Raw genomic sequence first — 22,139 nt, 5'->3', positions numbered from 1 at the left:
CAAATAGGAAAAGGAGTTCATCAAGGCTGTATATTGTCACCCTGTTTATTTAACATATATGCAGAGTACGTCATGAGAAACGCTGGACTGGAAGAAACACAAGCTGGAATCAAGATTGCCGGGAGAAATATCAATAACCTCAGATATGCAGATGACACCACCCTTATGGCAGAAAGTGAAGAGGAACTAAAAAGCCTCTTGATGAAAGTGAAAGTGGATAGTGAAAAAGTTGGCTTAAAGCTTAACATTCAGAAAACGAAGATCATGGCATCCGGTCCCATCACTTCATGGGAAATAGATGGGGAAACAGTGGAAACAGTGTCAGACTTTATTTTTGGGGGCTCCAAAATCACTGTAGATGGTGACTGCAGCCATGAAATTAAAAGACGCTGCTCCTTGGAAGGAAAGTTATGACCAACCTAGATAGCATATTGAAAAGCAGAGACATTACTTTGGCAACAAAGGTCCGTCTAGTCAAGGCTATGGTTTTTCCAGTGGTCATGTATGGATGTGAGAGTTGGACTGAAAAGAAGGCTGAGCGCTGAAGAATTGATGCTTTCGAACTGTGGTGTAGGAGAAGACTCTTCAGAGTCCCTTGGGCTACAAGGAGATCCAACCAGTCCATTCTGAAGGAGATCAGCCCTGGGATTTCTTTGGAGGGAATTATGCTGTTGCTGAAACTCCAGTACTTTGGCCACCTCATGCAAAGGGCTGACTCATTGGAAAAAAACTCTGATGCTGGGAGGGATTGGGTGCAGGAGGAGAAGGGGACGACAGAGGATGAGATGGCTGGATGGTATCACTGACTCGATGGACCTGAGTCTGGGTGAACTCCGGGAATTGGTGATGGACAGGGAGGCCTGGTATGCTGCGATTCATGGGGTCTCAAAGAGTCGGACATGACTGAGTGAATGATCTGAACTGAACTGAACTGAAGTACAATGAAGTTATTTGAGAGATACTACTTTGTAAGCAGATATTTGCAACTTTATTATTAATGATTTCAGTGAATTTTGATATTTTTGTACTTTAATTCTATTCTTTAGGCATTAGAATTAAATTTTAAAAGAATATCTAATAACATTTACTATTTTGGGCTACTTAGGAACCTGTTTTATTCACGGGAACAATGAGAAACAATCTGGACCCTTTTAATGAACATCTGGATAAGGAACTGTGGAATGCCTTAGAAGAGGTAATTTATTCAATGTAATTCACTTGTTAGCCTCAGTATCTGCATGCATACATTTATAGCACTGCAGATAATTAAGGGGAGCTTATCAGTTTAACTGACTTTGTTTACCTCCTAGGAAAACATTGATGACATCAGTGAATTTAAAATGTGTATATTGATGATAATAACAATGAACAAGATAATCCCTCATGCTTTCATTTTAGCTTTTTCCCCATGACCCAAAGCAACTAGATATACTAACTCATGTTTAGCAGTGCACTAAACTAAACATTAAAACCATTGGTTCAAATTCTACTACTGACCTAATAAGTTAATTACCCTACAGTGTTTACTTTATTCCTTTGGTCTTTGGAAACATCTACTAAGTAGAGACTGTAATAGTTTTTCAATATTAACTGAAAGAAAAATGAGATAATACTATTAAGATGCTATGAAATTTCATAAGAAAGTGTTTATAAAGTTACATTATACAATTGGAATGTGATAATAATTATTGGCAGTCATGTCATTATAATGCTTCAGAGTGAATACTGGTAATAGAACCCTGCCTGGACCTTTTGCTAAGTTTTTTAGGGGTGAGTTCATTTCTAAAGGATGTTATATTTGTGTATTATTTCCCTTTGGAACACTTTGAATTTCCTCACCCTTGCAGGAAAAGAATTTTGACTGTTAAGGTACTGCTGGTTTGTATATTTTAATACTAATAATTTTGTGTATTTGCCCTAGTTCTGAAAATTGATTTTAAGCTAATGATGGCAGAAACTGTATCCAGACCTCTAAACCACAGACAGACTTTTAATTCCTCATAGGATCTAGCTTAGTCTTTTGCTTTTAAAAAGTAAGCCCTTATAAATAGGTACTAAATGTCTGATTAATCTTCATTTCAGAGAAGTGTGGTTTACTTCTTTAAAAAGAATTATGTTTTTGTGTTTGGGTTTTATCTTTTTGCACACATTCCAGTGACCAATTGCTTACACTAATTTTGTTATGAATTTGCACTTTCTGTCATTTACTGTCACCCTTCCAGAGATACCCTGGAGAAGGGAATGGCAAACCATTCCAGTATTCTTGCTTGCAGAATCCCATGGACAGAGGAGACTGGTGGGCTGCATTCCGTGGAGTTGAATAGAGTTGGACATGACCAAGTGACTGACACACCCAGGGATAGCTCTGAAATCTGTAAAAAATAAATGAATTTTTACTGTGAGCAAGTAGATTTGGAGGTTTGACAATATCCTGCCAGTGATTCTGGTTTCTGAAGGGTATCAGCACTGAGTATTTACACACCCACCTTGCTTTCCAGCAAATGTGGGGGTTTTATTTTCCTAAATTGGACCAATTGCTTCACTTCCTCTTGCCTGAAAAGAAGTGCATCTCTGATTTCATTTTAACTTAAGAGTCTATAGTGAAATTCTAGAAGAGAAAACATGGGGAGAATAGTTAACCATCATATATAAAGAAAGATAGGATGATTCACTACTCTTAAATTCATAGTATAAAATTAATTGCAAAATTGTCACACACTTTAAAAAAAGCTGAAATACTGGTAACTTATTTTCCTGTTTGTTTTCAAGCATGAGAACTGCCTTCACAGGTGCACAGGTAGTAAAATTTCTCTAGAATGTTAGAGCACATTGTTCCATGGACAATGAAGAAATATTAATTGGGGGGAAAAACTGTTAAAAACTATCTCTAGCTTATACTTAATTCATCTGTTCAGTTCAGTTTAGTCGCAGTTATGTCTCACTCTTTGCGACCCCATGGACTGCAGCATGCCAGGCTTCCCTGTCCATCACCAACTCCTGGAGCTTGCTTAAACTTGTGTTCATCGAGTCAGTGATGCCATCCAACCATCTTTCCCTCTGTCATCCCCTTCTCCTTGTGCCTTCAATTTTTCCTAGCATCAGGGTCTTTTCCAATGAGTCATTTCTTCACATCAGGTGGCCAAAGAATTGGACTGGAATTGAGAGATTTGATCTCCTTGCAGTCCAATGAACTCTCAAGAGTCTTCTCCAACACCACAGTTCAAAAACATCAGTTCTTTGGCTCTCAGGTTTCTTTATAGTCCAACTCTCGTATCTATACATGACTACTGGAAAAACCATAGCTTTGTCTAAATGGACCTTTGTTGGCAAAGTAATGTCTCTTATTTTTAATATGTTGTCTAGGTTGGTCATAGCTTTTCTTCCAAGGAGCAAGTGTCCTTTAATTTCATGGTTGCAATCACCATCTGCAGTGATTTTGGAGCCCAAGCAAATAAAGTCTGTCACTGTTTCTATTGTTTCCCCATTGGTTCATCTGTAGAAACCAATATTAAATTTTAGTAGCCTTTCAATTCTAAAAACAATGAGGTGGTGGAAGTGGTCAATGACACTAAGATCTACCTTTATTTAAACTACATTTGGAACTTTCTGTAAAAAGAAAGAAGCTAGTTTATTTCACAAAATGAAGTGTGTGATTTCTCTGTATTCATTTTGGAATTGACCCTGTTATCTTAATAATATATCTTATTGAAAAATCATCTCACTGTTGTTTCTGCAGGAATTATTTATGATTGTTGTGTGTTTTTCAATGAAAGATTTAGTATCCTAATTTTTAGAATATCTACCAAATGTTCAAACTACTGCACAGTGCACTCATTTCACACTAGCAAAGTAATGCTAAAATTCTGCAAGCTAGGCTTCAACAGTACATGAACCGAGAACTTCCAGATGTTCAAGCTGGATTTAGAAAAGGCAGAGGTACCAGAGATCAAGTTGCCAACATCTGTTGGATCATCATAAAAGCGAGAGAATTCCAGAAAAACATCTACTTCTGTCTTATTGACTATGCTAAAGTTGTTGACTGTGCAGATCACAACAAACTATGGAAAAGTCTTCAAGAGATGGGAGTACCAGACCACCTTACCTGCCTCCTGAGAAACCTGTATGCAGGTTTCAAGAAGCAACAGTTAGAAGCGGATATGGAGCAACAGACTAGTTCCAAAATTGGGAAAGCAGTACATCAAGGCTGTATATTGTCACCCTGCTTATTTAACGTATATGCAGAATACATCATGTGAATGTCGGGCTGAATGAAGCAAAAGCTGGGATCAAGATAGCCAGGAGAAACTTCAATATTCTCAGATACACAGATGGCACCAGCCTTATGGCAGAAACTAAAGAGGAACTAAAAAGCCTCTTGATGAAAGTGAAAGAGGAGAGTGACAAAGCTGGCTTAAAACTCAACATTCAAAAAAGTAAGATCATGGCATCTCGTCCCATCACTTCATGGTAAATAGATGGGGAAACAATGGAAATAGTGACAGACTATATTCTCTTTGGCTCCAAAATCACTGTGGATGGTGACTGCAGCCATGAAATTAAAAGACACTTGCTCCTTGGAAGAAAAGCTATGACCAACCTAGATATGCAGAGTACATCATGTGAAATGCCAGGCTGAATGAAGCACAAACTAGGATCAAGATAGCCAGGAGAAACATCAATAATCTCAGATATGCAGATGGCACCAGCCTTATGGCAGAAACTGAAGAGGAACTAAAAAGCCTCTTGATGAAAGTGAAAGAGGAGAGTGACAAAGCATATTAAAAAGAAGAGACATTACTTTGCCAACAATGGTCCATTTAGTTAAAGTTATGGTTTTTCCCAAGAAAGTTCCAGAAAAACATTTATTTCTGCTTTATTGACAATGCCGAAGCCTTTGACTGTGTGGACCACAATAAATTGTGGAAAATTCTGAAATAGATGGGAATACCAGACCACCTGACATGCCTCTTGAGAAACCTGTATGCAGGTCAGAAAGCAATAGTTAGGACTGGACATGGAACAACAGACTGGTTCCAAAAAGAAAAAGGAGTATGTCAAGGCTGTATATTGTCACCCTGCTTATTTAACTTATATGCAGAGTACATCATGAGAAACGCTGGGCTGGAAGAAACACAAGCTGGAATCAAGATTGCCGGGAGAAATATCAATAACCTCAGATATGCAGATGACACCACCCTTATGGCAGAAAGTGAAGAGGAACTAAAAAGCCTCTTGATGAAAGTGAAATTGGAGAGTGAAAAAGTTGGCTTAAAGCTCAACATTCAGAAAACGAAGATCATGGCACCCGGTCCCATCACTTCATGGCAAATAGATGGGGAAACAGTGGAAACAGTGTCAGACTTTATTTTTGGGGGCTCCAAAATCATTGCAGATGGGGACTGCAGCCATGAAATTAAAAGATGCTTACTCCTTGGAAGGAAAGTTATGACCAACCTAGATAGCATATTGAAAAGCAGAGACATTACTTTGGCAACAAAGGTCCGTCTAGTCAAGGCTGTGGTTTTCCAGTGGTCATGTATGGATGTGAGAGTTGGACTGTGAAGAAGGCTGAGCACTGCAGAATTGATGCTTTTAAACTGTGGTGTTGGAGAAGACTCTTGAGAGTCCCTTGGACTGCAAGGAGATCCAACCAGTCCATCCTGAAAGAGATCAGTCCTGGCTGTTCATTGGAAGGATTGATGTTAAAGTTGAAACTCCAATATTTTGGCCACCTGATGCAAAGAGCTGACTCATTTGAAAAGACCTTGATGCTGGGAGGGATTGGGGGCATGAGGAGGAGGGGACGATAGAGGGTGAGATGGTTGGATAGCATCACCAACTCGATGGATATGGGTTTGGGTGGACTCCAGGAGTTGGTGATGGACAGGGAGGCCTGGAGTGCTGCAGTTCACGGGGTCAAAAAGAGTAGGACACGACTGAGTGACTGAACTGAACCGGAATTGTTTTTCCAGTAGTGATGTATGGATGTGAGAGTTGGATCATAAAGAAAGCTGAGCACCGAAGAATTGATACTTTTGAACTCTGATGTTGGAGAAGATGCCTCAGAGTCCATTGGACTGTAAGGAGATCAAACCAGTCAATCCTAAAGGAAACCAATCCTGAATATTCATTGGAAGATCTGATTCTAATGCTGAAAGTTCCAATACTTTGCCTACCTTACTCCAGGAGCCAGCTCATTAGAAAAGACCCTGATGCTGGGAAAGATTGAAGGCAGGAGGAGAAGGGGACAACAGAGGATGATATGTTGGACAGCATCACTGGCTCAATGTACATGAGTTTGAGCAAGCTTTGGGAGATGGTGAAGGAAAGGGAATCCTGGCATGCTGCAGTCCATGGGGTTGCAAAGAGTTGGACATGACTGAGCCACTGAACAACAACAACTAAATCTTTCATTGAAAAGTGTACAAATGTCATAAAGAAATAGTTCCTAGGGAAACAGTAAGGGATGATACCAACCCCAGACATTGGTTTACATATGATGCCAAATTGATAATTTGAGCACAAACTCATAGAATTGACCTGAAAGTGAGTAAAAGACAGTGTTTTCCTCTTTAAGAACTTCAATTAAAAGGCAAAGATGCTTTTCATTCTCCTCCTTCTCCCTTGACTGAGATGGGCATTCAGAAGGGAGATAGTCCTATGGATGCTGCCCATCTCGTTTTGGTTATTTTTGAAGGAAAAATACTTTTTTCTGAATTAATTTTCATCTTTATAAAAAACTGCTGGTTTTATGGTAAACTGAAACAGTGGAAACAGTGTCAGACTTTATTTTGGAGGGGGCTCCAAAATCACTGCAGATGGTGACTGCAGCCATGAAATTAAAAGACGCTTACTCCTTGCAAGGAAAGTTATGACCAACCTAGATAGCATATTCAAAAGCAGAGATATTACTTTTCAACAAAGGTTCATCTAGTCAAGGCTATGGTTTTTCCTGTGGTCATGTATGGATGTGAGAGTTGGACTGTGAAGAAGGCTGAGTGCTGAAGAATTGATGCTTTTGAACTGTGGTGTTGGAGAAGACTCTTGAGAGTCCCTTGGACTGCAAGGAGATCCAACCAGTCCATTCTGAAGGATATCAGCCCTGGGATTTCTTTGGAAGGAATGATGCTAAAGCTGAAACTCCAGTACTTTGGCCACCTCATGTGAAGAGTTGACTCATTGGAAAAGACTCTGATGCTGGGAGGGATTCGGGGCAGGAGGAGAAGGGGACGACAGAGGATGAGATGGCTGGATGGCATCACTGATTCAATGGACGTGAGTCTGAGTTAACTCCGGAAGTTGGTGATGGACAGGGAGGCCTGGTGTGCTGCAGTTCATGGGGTCGCAAAGAGTCGGACATGACTGAGCGACTGAACTGAAGTTAACTGAAGAAGATTAATCATAAATTAGTGCCAATTATGTCACCTAAAAAGCAAGGGCGGCTCTCCAAATATAACATGAATAGTTCTTGAAGATGAAGCACTGTATTCCACAAATCTTAAAGGATCACAGTAGATAAAACTGGAAATGAATCATCGATGTGTTGCTTCTGTTAAAAAAAACCAGAAGTACAACAGCTTAGGTAACTGGTATATGAAATTATTTATAAGGGTATAGTCTGTCCTGTCAAAACTGGGAAAAAAAGCATGTAGTTAAAGGTTCGATATTGATAGTGTCTCTGTTAGGGCACAAGTAGATTTTATCACACAGGAAACCAAGATACAGAAATCTGCATCAGGAAACACACGGTTTATTCCTTGTTGTGGAGACAGGTCACATGTCGACTTCCTGGGGCTTGTATTAGGTGAATGGGCTCCCCCTTTACTTCCTTTACTGCTCGTCCTGCTCTAGTAAAAGCTCTTCCCCATCTGTTGCTTGCGTTTCACTGTCTCCTTCCTGCCCAGCCTTTCTTTTGAGAAGAAGATTCCACAAAATATGGAAATCACCTGATACCTATGTTGACCTCTTGTAAGAGACATTGGCACATGGTTGGTACATGCAGTAGGTTACTTTGAAAACATTTATGATATAAATGTTATGAATTTGTAAGTTCAGTTTATTATTTTCAGGTTTGTTGTAGTTTATTATTTTCCCAAGCTTAAAAATGATCTGAAGTATTCTCTACTGGGATGTGTAATGTTGAATAGTATTATTTGCTCCATTTCCCTTAAATTATAATTTTTAAGTGTTTTCCAAAGTTTAAAGTATTATATTACAATATCTGGTGCCAGTTAATTGTTGTAAAGAGTATATTTCTTTTAGAATGACATTTAATAGGAAAATTGTATTATATATATAAATTATCTATCTGTATGGATTTATTTTCTAATTTATAGGAACAGATATGTCACAAGACCGGATTCACTTGTGATTTTATTCATACAGCCACCAGGAAATATCTTTTGAGAGTTTTTTACACACTCAGTGTTGCAGATTCTGGGTTTGTAACAGTCATCAGATGAGACAAAATCTCTACCCTTTTAGAACTTACATTCTTATGGAGAAAATGACAAACAAGCTAATGCATATGTAATAAATCTTCCTAAGTTTGTTTTAAATTTTGTTTTTATTTATTTTTGGCTGCACTTGGTCTCTGTTGTTATGTATGGGCTTTCTCTCTAGTTGGGGTGCACAAACTTCTCACTGTGGTGGCTTCTCTTGTTGCAGAGCATGGGCTCTAGAGTGTGCAGGCTTCAGTAGTTGCAATGCATAGGCTCAGTAGTTGCAACTTGAGGGCTCTAGAGCATGGGCTCAGTAGTTGTGATGCACAGGCCTAGTTGCCCCATGGCATGTGGAATCTTCCCAGGCCAGGGATTGAACCAATGTCTCCCGTATTGGTAGGCAGATTCTTAAACACTGACCGCCAGGGAAGCCCTGTAATAAAATTTCAGTACAGATACATATAAAGGAGGAAAATAAGGCAGAATATGAAGAGGGCCTAACTGATAATGTTATTAATAATGGGCAGTATCTGCTGACCTCTTTGTATCAAGCACTGTTGTGAATTATACTGACTCACATTTTATACTAACAATGTTATTAATAGGAGGTCGACATCTTTATTGTTACAACATTATAATTTTATTTAGAGTTCTGGAAGCTAAGATAAAGTTCAGCAAGTTGCCCAGTTGCAGACCAGGCAGCACTTAGACTGTCTGGCTTTAAGGACCCAATTCTTTTGTTTTAAATTTTTCAAATTACAGGAACGTGGAAGGGATAATATGATGAACATACTTAGATTCACCAGTTGTTAATGTTTCCATATTTACTTTCTTTCTTATGCAATCTATATTTTGCTGAACTTTTGAAAGCTGCAGAATTTTCATTAAAGTTTGCAACTCATCTTAAATATATAAACATATACCAAGTAAGAAGGACATTCTCCTATGTAACATTATACTGTTCTCTTACTCAAGGAATTTAATAGGAATATCATATGTTTTCAGATTCTTCAGTTGTTCAGTCACTAAGTTGTGCCTGACTCTTTGTGACCCCTGTGAACTACAGCATGCCAGACTTCCCTGGCCTTTACTGTTTCCTAGAGTTTGCTCAAACTCATGTCTCCTGAATCAGTGATGCTATCTAACCATCTCATTCCCTGTGGTCCACTTCTCTTGCCCTCGATTTTCCCTAGAATCATGTTTTTTTTTTTTTTTTTTTTTCTGATGAGTCAGATCCTTGCAACAGGTGGCCAAAGTACTAGAATTTCAGCACCTGTCCTTCCAGAGAATATTCAGGGTTGATTTTCTTTAGGATTGATTGGTTTGATTTCCCTGAAGTCCAAGGGACTCTCAAGAGTCTTCTCCAGCACCACTATTTGAAAGCATCATTTCTTCGATGGTCAGCCATTTTTATGGTCCAGCTCTCACATCCATCCATGACTACTGGAAAAACCATAGATTTGACCATATAGACCTTTGTTGACAAAGTGATGTCTCTGCTTTTTAATATGCTGCCTAGGTTTGCCATAGGCTTTCCTGGTGGCTCATATGGTAAAGAATCTTCCTGCAATTCAGGAGACCTGGGTTTGATCCCTGGTTTGGGAAGATCCCCTGGAGAAGCGACTGTTTACTGATTCCAGTATTCTTGCTTGGGAAATCCTATGGACAGAGGAACCTGGAAGGCTACAGTCCATGGAGTCACAAAGAGTTGAACAACACTGAGTGACTTTCACCTTCTTTTTTCAGTAGGTTTGTCATAACTTTTCTTCCAAGAAGCAATAGTCTTTTAATTATAATTTCTTGGTATTATTGTCTACTGCCTCTATTATCTTTTTCTCTTTTTCTAAAATTATAATTTGATCATATGATTACACTACAAAGGGCCTTCATATTCATATCATTCTCATAACCATCCTGATTCATAAATGAAGACTGAGTCTCAGGAAACAATGGTTTCTGGAAAACATTTTCACCTTACAATTCTTATTCTTCATCAGGCTGATATGGACAATCTGAAGGAAAGTAAAAAACCAGATTAATGACAAGGTGTTATCTGAGTCAGGCAAGTGTAGGATTATTTCTTCAAAGTTAATACATCAGTCTTAAGAAAGACCATTTTACATGTACAAGGATTACCAAAGTCAACTCAGAGGGAAAAGCAAGAACAGCCTTGCTATTGTCACACTTTTGGTCAGTCTCATCACCTGGTGCAAATCTATGAATATATTTCAGAGAAAGAATACTTAGCAAGTTCTCTTTTTTTGTAATGGGAGTGGGAGACTAAGCTGATGTTTTCCATTTTGTAATTTTCAGTACAACCACTTGCATCACAATTCAAATCTTACCCTTTAGATTTTGTGTACCTTTAATGCTATTGCTAAATACCAGTACCATATTTAATTCTCACTCAGAATTCCTGTTTCTTTGGATTGGACATAATAAGGAGCACAATTCAGGATTACATTCACAGAAGTGCTCCAGCATATAGGATACCACGAAAACGTTACCCATTCAACCTTGGTATTTTGTTACTTGACATTGTAATTCTGTATCCCTGCTTATTGGCCATCACTCATCAATTTTGTTAAACTCTTTTTAAAAAAATTGATAATATATGTATTTTATTGAAGTGTAGTTGACTTACAATGTTTCAGGTGCACAGTAAGGTTATTCAGTTATACAAATACACATATCTTATTTTTGAAATTATTTCCATTATAGTTTATTACAAGATATTGACTATAGTTCCCTATCCTATACAGTAAACCTTTATTGCTTTTTGTATATTTTTAATTAGTAATCTAGCATTCTATTTATGCTAAGTCAAATAAGTGAAATCAAAATGTCATAATTTTTTAGATAGGCAAAATTCATAAAATTTCTAAAATATATATAGACATATTTATATATGTATACAAAAGCTTTTATACTAGATAAAAACTTGAGAAAGAACATCAAAAACGTGATGGAGAAAATAAACTAAATGAAATGGGAGCACTGAATATGAAATAGAAAAAGTGAAACAAACTAGATAAGTAAAATATTGTCATATAGTCCAATTGTTTTTAAACATGGCTTCTCATTAGAAACATCTGCAGCTCTGAAGAAAAACAGCTGTACCTGAGCATTTTTATTTTTCAAAAAACTCCAAGATAATTCTGATATGCATCTGGATTTTAAAAAGTGATTATAGGGTTTTTTGTTTTTTGTTTTTTAGATCCTAGTTTTGGTGATACAAAGTTCTATTATTTTTCTGTTGACCAATCATGATACAATGGTATTAAGTGAGCAATAGTTACATAATCACGATAGTAAAAGATGTTTATCAGTTTTCACAATCAATAGCCAGACAAAAATAAAAAATAATTACAATTGTAAGCCGTAATGAGAACATGATGAACTTAACAATATAAAATAATTACATACAATTTGGGGGGGATCAAGCAGAGTGACATGGTAAGTGGAAGTGCATTCATACACATGTTCTCATCTTCTCAGCTAGTTTATGTCTTTTGGTTGGTGCATTTAATTCATTTACATTTAAGGTAATTATCAATATGTATGATCCTATTACCATTTTCTTAATTGATGGGGTTTATTTTGTGTACTTTTCCTTCTCTTGTGTTTCTAGCCTACAGAAGTTCCTTTAGCATTTGCTGTAAAGCTGGCTTGGTGGTGCTGAATTCTCTTAACTTTTGCTTGTCTGGAAAACTTTTGATTTCTCCATCAAATCTGAAGGAGAGTCTTGCTGGGTAGAGTATACTTGGTTTTAGGTCCTTCTCTTTCATCACTTTAGGTATATCATGCCACTCCCTTCTGGCTTGTAGAGTTCTGTTAAGAAATCAGCTGATAGCCTGATGGGAGTTCCCTTGTATGTTATTTGTCATTTTTCCATTGTTGCTTTTAATATTTTATCTCTGTCTTTAATATATGTCAGTTTGATTACTATGTGTCTTGGTGTGTTCCTCCTTGAGTTTGTCCTTCCTGGGACTCTCTGTGCTTCCTGGACTTGGTTGACTATTTTCTTTCCCATGTTTGAGAACCTTTCAGCTATTATTTCTTCAAATATTTTCTCAGGTCCTTTCTCTCTCTTCTCCTTCTGGGACCCTTATAATGCAAATGTTGCTGCCTTTAATGTTATCCCAGAGGTCTCTTACACTATCTTCATTTCTTTTCATTCATTTTTCTATATTCTATTCTGTGTCAGTGATATCGACCTTTCTGTTTTCCAAGTCACTTCCATTCTTCTGCCTCAGTTATTCTGCTATGAATTCCTTCTAGTGTATTATTCATCTCTGTTCTTTAGTTCTTCTAGGTCTTTGGTAAACATTTCTTGCATCTTCTCAGTCTTTGCCTCCATTCTTTTCCTAAGATCCTGGATCATCTTCACTATCATTCTGAATTCTTTCTCTGGAAGGTTGCCTATCTCCACTTCATTTAATTGTTTTTCTGGGATTTTATCTTGTCCCTTCATCTGGGACATAACTTTCTGATTTTACATCATGATTGACTTTCTGTAATATGTTTTTTTGTTTGTTTTAGCTGCTGGAAGACTGCTTTTTTTTTTTTTTTTGCCTCTTCTGTCTACCCTCTCATGGATGAGGCTAAGAGGCTTGTGTAAACTTCTTGATGGGGGAGGGACTGGCATGGGAAAACCTGGGTCTTGCTCTGGTGGGCAGGGCCTTACTCAGTAAAGCTTTAATCCAATTATTTGCTGATGGGTGGGGTTGCACTCCCTCCCTGGTAGTTGTTTGGCCTGAGGCTACTCAGCCCTGAGTTCTTTGGGCTCTATGCTAGGGTTAATGGCTACCTCCAAAAGGGTTTACACCAAGGGGACCTTCCAGTGTGCCCGTCCCTGTGGTGAGTCCCTGCTGACCCATGCCCCTACAGGAGGCCCCTCTAACACTAGCAGGTAGTTTTTGTTCAGTCTCATGTTGTCTCACTGCTCCTCTCCTCTGGGTCTTGGTGTACCCCAAATTTTGTTTGTGCCCTCCAAGACTGGAGTCTCTTTTCTCCCCACTTCTCTGGAAGGCCTATAATCAAATTACACTGACCTTTAAGAACAGATTACCAGGGGATTCCCAGTCCCTTTATCAGATATTTAGACTGAGAGGCCTGACATGGGGTTCAGAACCTTTACAATAGTTTGAAAACTTCTTTGATATTATGGTTGTCCAGTCTATTGATCACCTACCCAGTGAGTATGGTATTTGATTTGATCATGATTGTGCCCCTCCTACCGTCTTGCTGTGGCTTCTTCTTTGTCTTTGGACATGAGGCATCTTTTTTTGGTGGGTTCCAGTGTTCTTCTGTTGATGGTTGTTCAACAGCTAGTTGCAATTTTGGTATTCTTGCAGGATGAGATTTGGTATTCTTGCAGTAGAAGATACTTTCTTCTACTCTGCCATCTTGAACCAGAAGCCTGTTAAACTCTTTATTTTTGAAGTATTTTTATGTTTTGTTCTTTAACTTCAACTATATCCTGAGTTTGGTTCTTACTGTATAATATTTCTCAAAAAAGATATTCATTGAATTGATCCCTGCCACCCAGTGTAATTTCAGATTATTTTTGGCAATTTAGTTTATTTAGATCTTGTGGTTACAACTTTATGAAGATAGATTAATATAAAAACCATCTATACCCATAGCCTGGGGGGAATAGGATGTTATGTTGTGTCCTGTTTTTCCTGAGTTTTCATTCACTGCAAAACATTTATGACATTGAATAAAATACACTTGAATAGTCCAGTAGTTATTAGATTAAACTTGGGAAAGAACCATTGCCAAAATAGGCCCCAGGTTCACTAATGTATGAGGTGCACTTTGCCTTGTTTGTATTTTTTTTTTAGAGACCTTTAGATCTTCCAAAATGGAAAAATGCTGATAAATTGTATCTTTAGAGAACCACACTTCTTACAATAATTAAAAAGAAAATGTCCCCCTTTATTGTAGCAACTCCCATGCAGAATGTACTTTGGGAAATAAGACCCAACCATGAAGATCCTTTTCAACTTTTTTGTTTAGACCACACTGGGAGAAATAGCTTCATTTTTTGAGAGACTTCTTAACTAATCCCTTTGTAGAGTTTCTGGTGGATTTCAGGTGGCAGGAATGAGGGACACCTGGATTTTTCTGTCCTGAGTTGATTCTACCATTGTTACCGATTAGGTAACAAAGTCCAGCTGCTCACCACTCAAAAATCAATACTTGAAAGAGTGACTAATGTTGGTAGAAAGGAAAGTTGGTTTTATTCAGAATGCTGGCAATCTGGGTAGATGGTTGACTCACTGTCCCCCTAAAGCCACTTCTGAAGATTCTTTTCAGCTTAAATCTATTTTTAAAAAGAAAAGTAATGCCAGTTAATTATTGAGATGAGAGTCAAAGTCATTGCCATCCTCCACTGTTTACAGGTTTGTGTGCAGGCTTGTGAACTTGTTGGGATCTTTTTTAAGATGTTATTTTGTTCACACAGTTTGTTAGTGAGATTACTGAAGGGAAAGCTAGGGAAGAGATTTGGTCATCTGTTAATTACTTGTTCTTTATTCCTCCCTCTTTGATCTATGGAAAGAACCAACAAGTTAGGGAAAGTATCGTGTGATCAAAAGATTTGAAAAATGTGCTAGCATGGGGGTTCCTGGTTCAAGGTTAGTGATAAGACAGAGGAACCACCTGCAGAGAACAGTTTCCTGTCAAAAGCTGCTTACACCATCTTTCTCAGTGAACACTAATTTGAAGGAGCTCTTCCCATCACTTGACTGTACATGTTAAGATATATAAGTCCTGAAGACTTCAAAGGTCTAATGTTTAAGAAGCTTGTCTACTTCACTAGTAGTTAGTTTAGGAAAATGTCATTCTTTCTGTATCCACAGGTACAACTTAAAGAAACCATCAGAGATCTTCCTGGTAAAATGGATACTGAATTAGTAGAATATGGATTGAACTTTAGCGTTGGACAGCAACAATTGGTGTGCCTTGCCAGGGCTATTCTCAGGAAAAATCGGATATTGATTATTGACAAAGCAACATCACACGTGGATCCAAGGTATGGAACTGAGATCTATGAAACTTGGAATCTGGATTTTAAATGTGGTAAAAGTGAAACATTTAGTGATTCTGAGAGAAATTTCTAAGTGCTCTCTTTGCCCACACCGACTCTTAATAACATTAATTCCAGAAAACAAAGAAACCAAAACATATTATATCATGTTAATGTTATTATGAGGCATCCCAAGAAAGCTAGATCAGGAACTGGATAATTCCTGATAGCTTCAAGTAATTTCCCTTTTTTTTTTTTTTTTTTTTTTGTGAAAAATAGTAAATTTCTAAGGAGATTTTTTATACTTAGATTTTCAAGAACATGATTATATCTTAATATATTGATTAAAAAAAAAGCATTGCAAAAATATCTTATGAAATTTTTAAGCCTTAAGTCTACTTTTCTTGTATTTACTGAACTAAATTTATCTTCTTTGTTTCTAGAACTGATGAATTAATAAAAGAAGAAATCCATGAGAAATTTGCCCAGTGCACTATACTGACCATTGCACACAGGTTGAATACCATTATTGACAGTAAATGGATAATGGTAAGACCCTCATCTGTGGAATTTAAGTTGTTTCCATTTATGTTAATTTTTTCAAAGTATCCATCATTGTAAAACTTGATAGGAATCTCCAATAAGTTAATTTTTTCTTAATTTTTCCTCTCATTCCTGATAATAACTCAGGTACTTATTTATGCTTTAAGAATGTGCTACTAAGTAATATATTCAGTAATTTCATATTGTCATATTGAAAGTTTATTTGAATTGTCATTATACTTTAAGATGGCCAACCATGAAAATATTGCAAATCCCAGATACATCTCCATATTATTCAGAGTGGTAGCTGCTAAGTTGCTTCAGTTGTATACGACTCTGTGTGACCCCATAGACGGCAGCCCACCAGGCTCCCCCATCCCTGGGATTCTCCAGGCAAGAACACTGGAGTGGGTTGCTATTTCCTTCTCCAAAGCATGAAAGTGAAAAAGTAAAGTGAAGTCGCTCAGTTGTGTCCGACTCCTAGCGACCCCATGGACTGCAGCCCACCAGGCCCTTCCGTCCATGGGATTTTCCAGGCAAGAGTACTGGAGTGGGGTGCCATTGCCCTCTCAGAGTGGTAGAACTTAGTCATTTTCATTAAGTCATGGTTGTTTCAGCATTTTTGGATTCCCTTAATCAAAAATTAGACTGCCACGAGGTTGTTGACTGAGGTTATAGGATTTCATATTTGTTGCTGTAGGGGGATTCCATGAAAAAAAAGAAAAAAGAAAAAACCTAGTGATAAAAACAAAGTATTTCAGCAGAAGGGGTTTAATATAGGGAATTTGTTACATAGGAATTGGAGGGCTAGGAAAGGGAAAGAAACATCAGGGTAATAATTTTAGGACACAGCTACCATGTCCTAGGATTTCCAGTACTAAGAACTTAGAAGCGAGGCTCTAAAGAGTCAGTGCTCAGGCCTCCAGGAAGAGGTCACTGCCCAGTTGCTGGTCTTATTTGTGAGGGAGCAGGATGAGGCTAGTTCTTCTTGTGCTGATAAAAGTTGGGAGTTGGAGTCAGGTCCCATTGCTAGGGTGATGCTGCAGGAGTAGCAGATATCACATGGACCATTTGCTCTGCTTCCCACCTTGAATCTCCCTCTATGCTCCCTACTGGCAGAACCTAACAGAGGGGAGCTGGCCAAAGAATCTCTGAAATGTGATTTACAGAGATCAGCCTCAGCATCACAAATGAGAGTGCAGAAAAAAAAGTAGATCAGGGGATGAGACACTGTAGATAAGCAATTAGCAAATCTCTTACACAGTAAATCTGGACTCTGCACAGACAGTAGGCCCTAGGCTTAGTCTCTGATATTAGTCTAATATCTTCCTTCCTGGCCTGATTTGCTCTTCCTTCTTAGTAAGTTAATATTTCCTTCCATAGCTTCATTCCCTTTCTTTGTCCATCCTTTTCTTTTCTATTTCTTTTTTTCTCTTTCCTTTTGTCCTATCTCTCTGATGCCTGCTGAGTTTCAATAAAACTTAGGGTGTGGCTTTATGAAATGCTAAGCAACTCATCCCTCAAAGTAAAAACCTTTGGCTGCAAATAATCCCAAAGGAATGCAAGGTATTTTCAAGATAATCTTCAGCCTGTGAAAATGATCTGATTTCACTCATTTTACAGATGCTAACTGTTGTCACTGTATCCAGTGATGCTGATTAGTGATGAAGCAAATAGAGAAGATCTGCAAAATGCATAAAAAGCAAAAGATGGAGTTAAACAGGGATTTTTATGTCCATAATAAGTAGGTAATAATCCGAAATAAACAGTGCCGGGGACCAGCCCCAGCTGATCCAGGGTATTCGAAGGAGAGATGGCGTAGGCGAAGATCAGGAAACAATTGCTTAATTAAACTTTAATTAAGGATATAAAGAGTAATAGAATAAGGATAGCTCAGTGAGGAAATTCAGTGGAGAAAAGAGGCTGAATAATTCAGCCAGAAGTTAAGAGAAAGAACAACATGGGGAGACCCAGTTTCGGTGAACAAGGCCCGCACTTTATTTTCCAAAGTAGTTTTTTTGTTTTGTTTTGTTTTGTTTTTCCAAAGTAGTTTTTATACCTTAAGTTATGCATAGAGGATAATGGGGGAAGGGGTAGAGTCATGCAGTAAGCCACGCTTTCTTCCTGCAAACTTATCATATGCAAAAGCTTAGGTGATTTGCATCATCTTCTGGCCCAGAGGCCTGTTAACATTTTAAGACCCTTTCTTCAGAAAACTTATTTTTCTCTAAAGGTGATTGGTCAGGAGCCACCCTCCAAAAAGCATTAGATAAAGTTGCATTCCTACAGAGCAAAGGTGTGGTGGGCTATAACAAGAAAAAGAATTAACTCAAGGGTCCCAGGTTACAAACATTAAAGCTACTACTTACACCAATTATATTAATCAATACACTGCCAGGGACACAGCAGGTAAGGGATATGGAAACTTAGCAGCAAACATTGGCCCAACAAGTGAAAATCCCTTCACCAATACAATTTCTAATCAATCTTTTAACTACTCAAAAGAATCTGTGTTTAGACAATTTAGAACATCTCCTGCCTCTCACAGTTGGGAGGCTCTGAACAATCACATGTGGCCAGAAAAACCTATTCAGGCAGGCTAGAGGATTTCCAAAGGAGTTTGTAGGTTAAACACTGTCACACCCAGGAATTATTAACTGGAGCTGTAAGCTAACTCTTTTTTCAGAGAGGTAGTGGGGGACAGCCCCCCGTAAAGTCAGAGGTGTAGGTGAAAGCAGAAAGTAGGCAGACTCTGGTTTTGGGTGTAAATGCTCGAGACTTTCCAGGGGGACTCCTGAGGCTCGATCCCGCCTTTGCGTATGCCAAGCCTCCTTCCTCATGACCTTTGTCATGGGTGGAGCTCCTCACGCTGGATCCCGGCAGTGATAGAATTCCAGTTGAGCTATTCCAGATCCTGAAAGATGATGCTGTGGAAAGTGCTGCACTCAATATGCAATATGCACTCAATGTGCAATATGCTGGCTCCCGGCAAAACAGTAATACCTAAATGTCCTTATATCTACTGTCTCCTTTGATTTAGGCAATTTCTGGAATATCATCTCCTACCCTACTTCACATGTTTTGTCAGATGGGATCATCAGTGGGGACACTGAGTAGATACCAGACTGTCAGCAATGAGACAGTGCCTGTGGCCTCACTCCTCTGAGCTGGATGTTCACAGGAGTGAGCTCTGGTGAGACAGATAACAGGAATGGGACATCCCTAACCAAAGAGATGCTCTAGGCTCCAAGCAATGTGTCTGGTCAGCTGGACTAGAGCATTTCCATAGGAAGCAAGCTTACTTTCATGAGGGATGGGGTAGCATTCCAAGACTGCAGGACAGAGACTCAAATTCCAGAAACGTTGTTCAGCATTGAACATCCTTACTCATTTTTGTGTTCTTGAATGCTAATTGGAAAAGTAACCTTTATTTCTACTTTTTACCTGTTGTTTTCTTGTCCTCACCTCTCAGTATTGTATTTCACAGACTGTCCCAGAAGCATCCTTCTTTCACAAGAAATGAGTGATGTGAAGTTTACCTGTATTGAGTCCTTTGTCAGGCTTTAGAGGCAGCAGCACAAAGATGGCTTTATCTCCAGCTCAATTAGGGGTCTGTCCAAACAGGACTAAATGTATGCTAGATTTATGTTTTTGGTATTACTACATTGATAGTAGCAGCTTCCTTTTATTATCTTAATTCTTCAAAATGCTGTCACCTTGGAGTGTATAATTGGTTAGCGAAACAGTAAGAAAGGACAGAAGTTGGCAGATATGTCAGCCACATCTAAGTCTTATTACTCAGCATTTGATCCACAGATGTAAAAGTTTGTATCTATCCCCTTAACTAATCAACTCTGTTGCTGTTAACAAAATAGGTTCATTTGTTTAATGCTTTACCACCAGTATCTCCTGGTTAATTTCTGTAGCCTGAAAATTTTCCTTCTTGGTCAGTGTCTTTGAATAAATCCTTAAAGTGGTTTTACAAAGCAATTTACAACCCGGCCCCTCCCTACCTTTTTAGTTTTGTCCCACTCTGCTCTCCCTCCTTCCTTTATGGCTAAAACCACACTGATGGTCTTTCAGTTCCCCAAATGCAGTGTTCACTGTTTCTCATAACTGTGCCTTCTCTCTAGACTGTTGACAGCTTAGACTAAGGTGATAACAAAGATCCATGTAGTCAAAGCTATGGTTTTTCCAGCAATCATGTATGGATGTGAGAACTGGACCATAAATAAGGCTGAGTACTGAAGAATTGATGTCTTCAAATTGTGGTGCTGGAGAAGACTCTTCAGAGTCCCTTGGACTGCAAGGGGACCAAACCAGTTAGTCCTAAATTAAATCAACCCTGAATATTTATTGGAAGGACTGATGCTGAAGCTGAAGCTCCAAGAGCCTGATTGAAAAAGACCCTGATGCTGGGAAAGATTGAAGGCAAAAGGAGAAGAGGGCAGCAGAGAATGAGATGGTTAGATAGCATCACTGACTCAAACACGACTTAGCAACTGAATAACAACAAGCAGTGGAAATGGTAAAATGGTTGTATTTAGGCTAGATAAGGACGTGGAGCCAAGTGGACTGTATGATGGATTGAACATGGGATCTGAGGGAAGAGGGCTTCCCTTGTGGCTCACCTGGTAAAGAATTCACCTGCAATGCGGGAGACCTGGGTTCAGTCCCTGGGTTGGGAAGATCCCCTGGAGAAGGGAAAGGCTACCCACTCCAGTATTCTGTATTGGAGAATTCCATGGACTATACAGTCCATGGGGTCGCAAAGAGTCAGACATGACAGAACAACTTTTACTTTCATTTTTCTGAGGGAAGAGAGAGGAGTCAATGCTGGGTTCTAGGTGTGGAGACTGAACATCTGGGCGAACAGGGAAGACTGAGAGAGAAGGAAGATGCAAGAGTTCTGGTTGAGGTCATCAGTGATGTTCTCCCTGGTTGAGGTCATCAGTGATGTCATGCAGAGGTCCCACCAGGAGATGTAAACTAGGTCACTTGTTTACATCTTGGTCTAAGCTGGTTGTAGTTGCTGACTCCTCTGTTAGAAACAGCAGGATTAGACCTAAGGGCCCCAAGAGACATGCATCCCCCAGCTTCAGAGTTGGGTATTTATCCTCTATGATCCATCCTCCCCAGTTGTAAACCTTATATGTTATTCTAGATTTTCTGATTACCATTTGAAAGTAATATTCTGTGTCAAACCTTTGATTTTTTAGGCATTTTTTCTTGTTTACTTTAGAAATACAGTTATACCCTGTTTTATTGTGCTTTTCATATACTGCTTTTTTTTTTAAACAAATTAAAATTTGATTGCAACCCAGTGTTGAAGGTCTTTCAGGGCTGTTTTTATAATCAGTTCAGTTCAGTCGCTCAGTCATGTCCCACTCTTTGCGACCCCATGAATCGCAGCACGCCAGGCCTCCCTGTCCATCACCAACTCCCAGAGTTCACTCAGACTCATGTCCATTGAGTCAGTGATGCCATCCAGCCATCTCATTCTCCGTTGTCCCCTTCTCCTCCTGCCCCCAATCCCTCCCAGCATCAGAGTCTTTTCCAATGAGTCAACTCTTCATATGAGGTGGCCAAAGTACTGGAGTTTCAGCTTTAGCATCATTCCTTCCAAAGAAATCCCAGGGCTGATCTCCTTCAGAATGGACTGGTTGGATCTTCTTGCAGTCCAAGAGACTCTCAAGAGTCTTCTAGCATTTGCTATTTTGAAAATTCTCACAGTATTTCAAACTTTTTCACTATCCGCTATCAATATTGGTGATCTGTGATCAGTGATCCTTGTTGTTATTATTGTGACTTTTGCTGAAGGCTAAAATGATGATTAGCATTTTTGGCAATTAATTATTGTTAAGGTCTGTACTTCGTTTTTCCAAAAATAGTGCCATTGCACACTTGACAGGCACAGTATAGTGTAAACATACTTGTTGTATGCCCTGGGAAGCCAGAAAGGTTTCGTGACTCAGTTTATTGTGATAGTCACATCCTTGTAGTGTGCTGAAACTGAATTCCCAAGCCTCTGAGGGATGCTTGTACATCTTTTGATGCCAAAAAATTGTTCTGAAATTTAAGGACAGAAAGAAAAGTCAATTTGCTACAAAGTCTAATGC

The 22,139-nt window shown here is 38.8% G+C and overlaps 1 protein-coding gene across 1 annotated transcript in view; it reads left to right on the top strand.

Moving 5' to 3' along the window:
* Positions 1-22,139, top strand: part of LOC113888429 (multidrug resistance-associated protein 4-like) — a 227,202-nt gene that overhangs the window by 192,367 nt on the left and 12,696 nt on the right. Inside the window, 3 exon segments of the mRNA XM_027535552.1 lie at positions 1,106-1,195; positions 15,311-15,483; positions 15,921-16,026. Coding sequence (XP_027391353.1) covers positions 1,106-1,195; positions 15,311-15,483; positions 15,921-16,026 — 369 coding nt within the window.

Source organism: Bos indicus x Bos taurus, unplaced genomic scaffold, assembly GCF_003369695.1.
Source record: "Bos indicus x Bos taurus breed Angus x Brahman F1 hybrid unplaced genomic scaffold, Bos_hybrid_MaternalHap_v2.0 SuperScaffold_100126, whole genome shotgun sequence".
Taxonomy (NCBI): domain Eukaryota; kingdom Metazoa; phylum Chordata; class Mammalia; order Artiodactyla; family Bovidae; genus Bos; species Bos indicus x Bos taurus.
The sequence above is the reverse complement of the archived record's forward strand: the minus strand, read 5'-3'. Positions and strand labels throughout refer to the sequence as shown.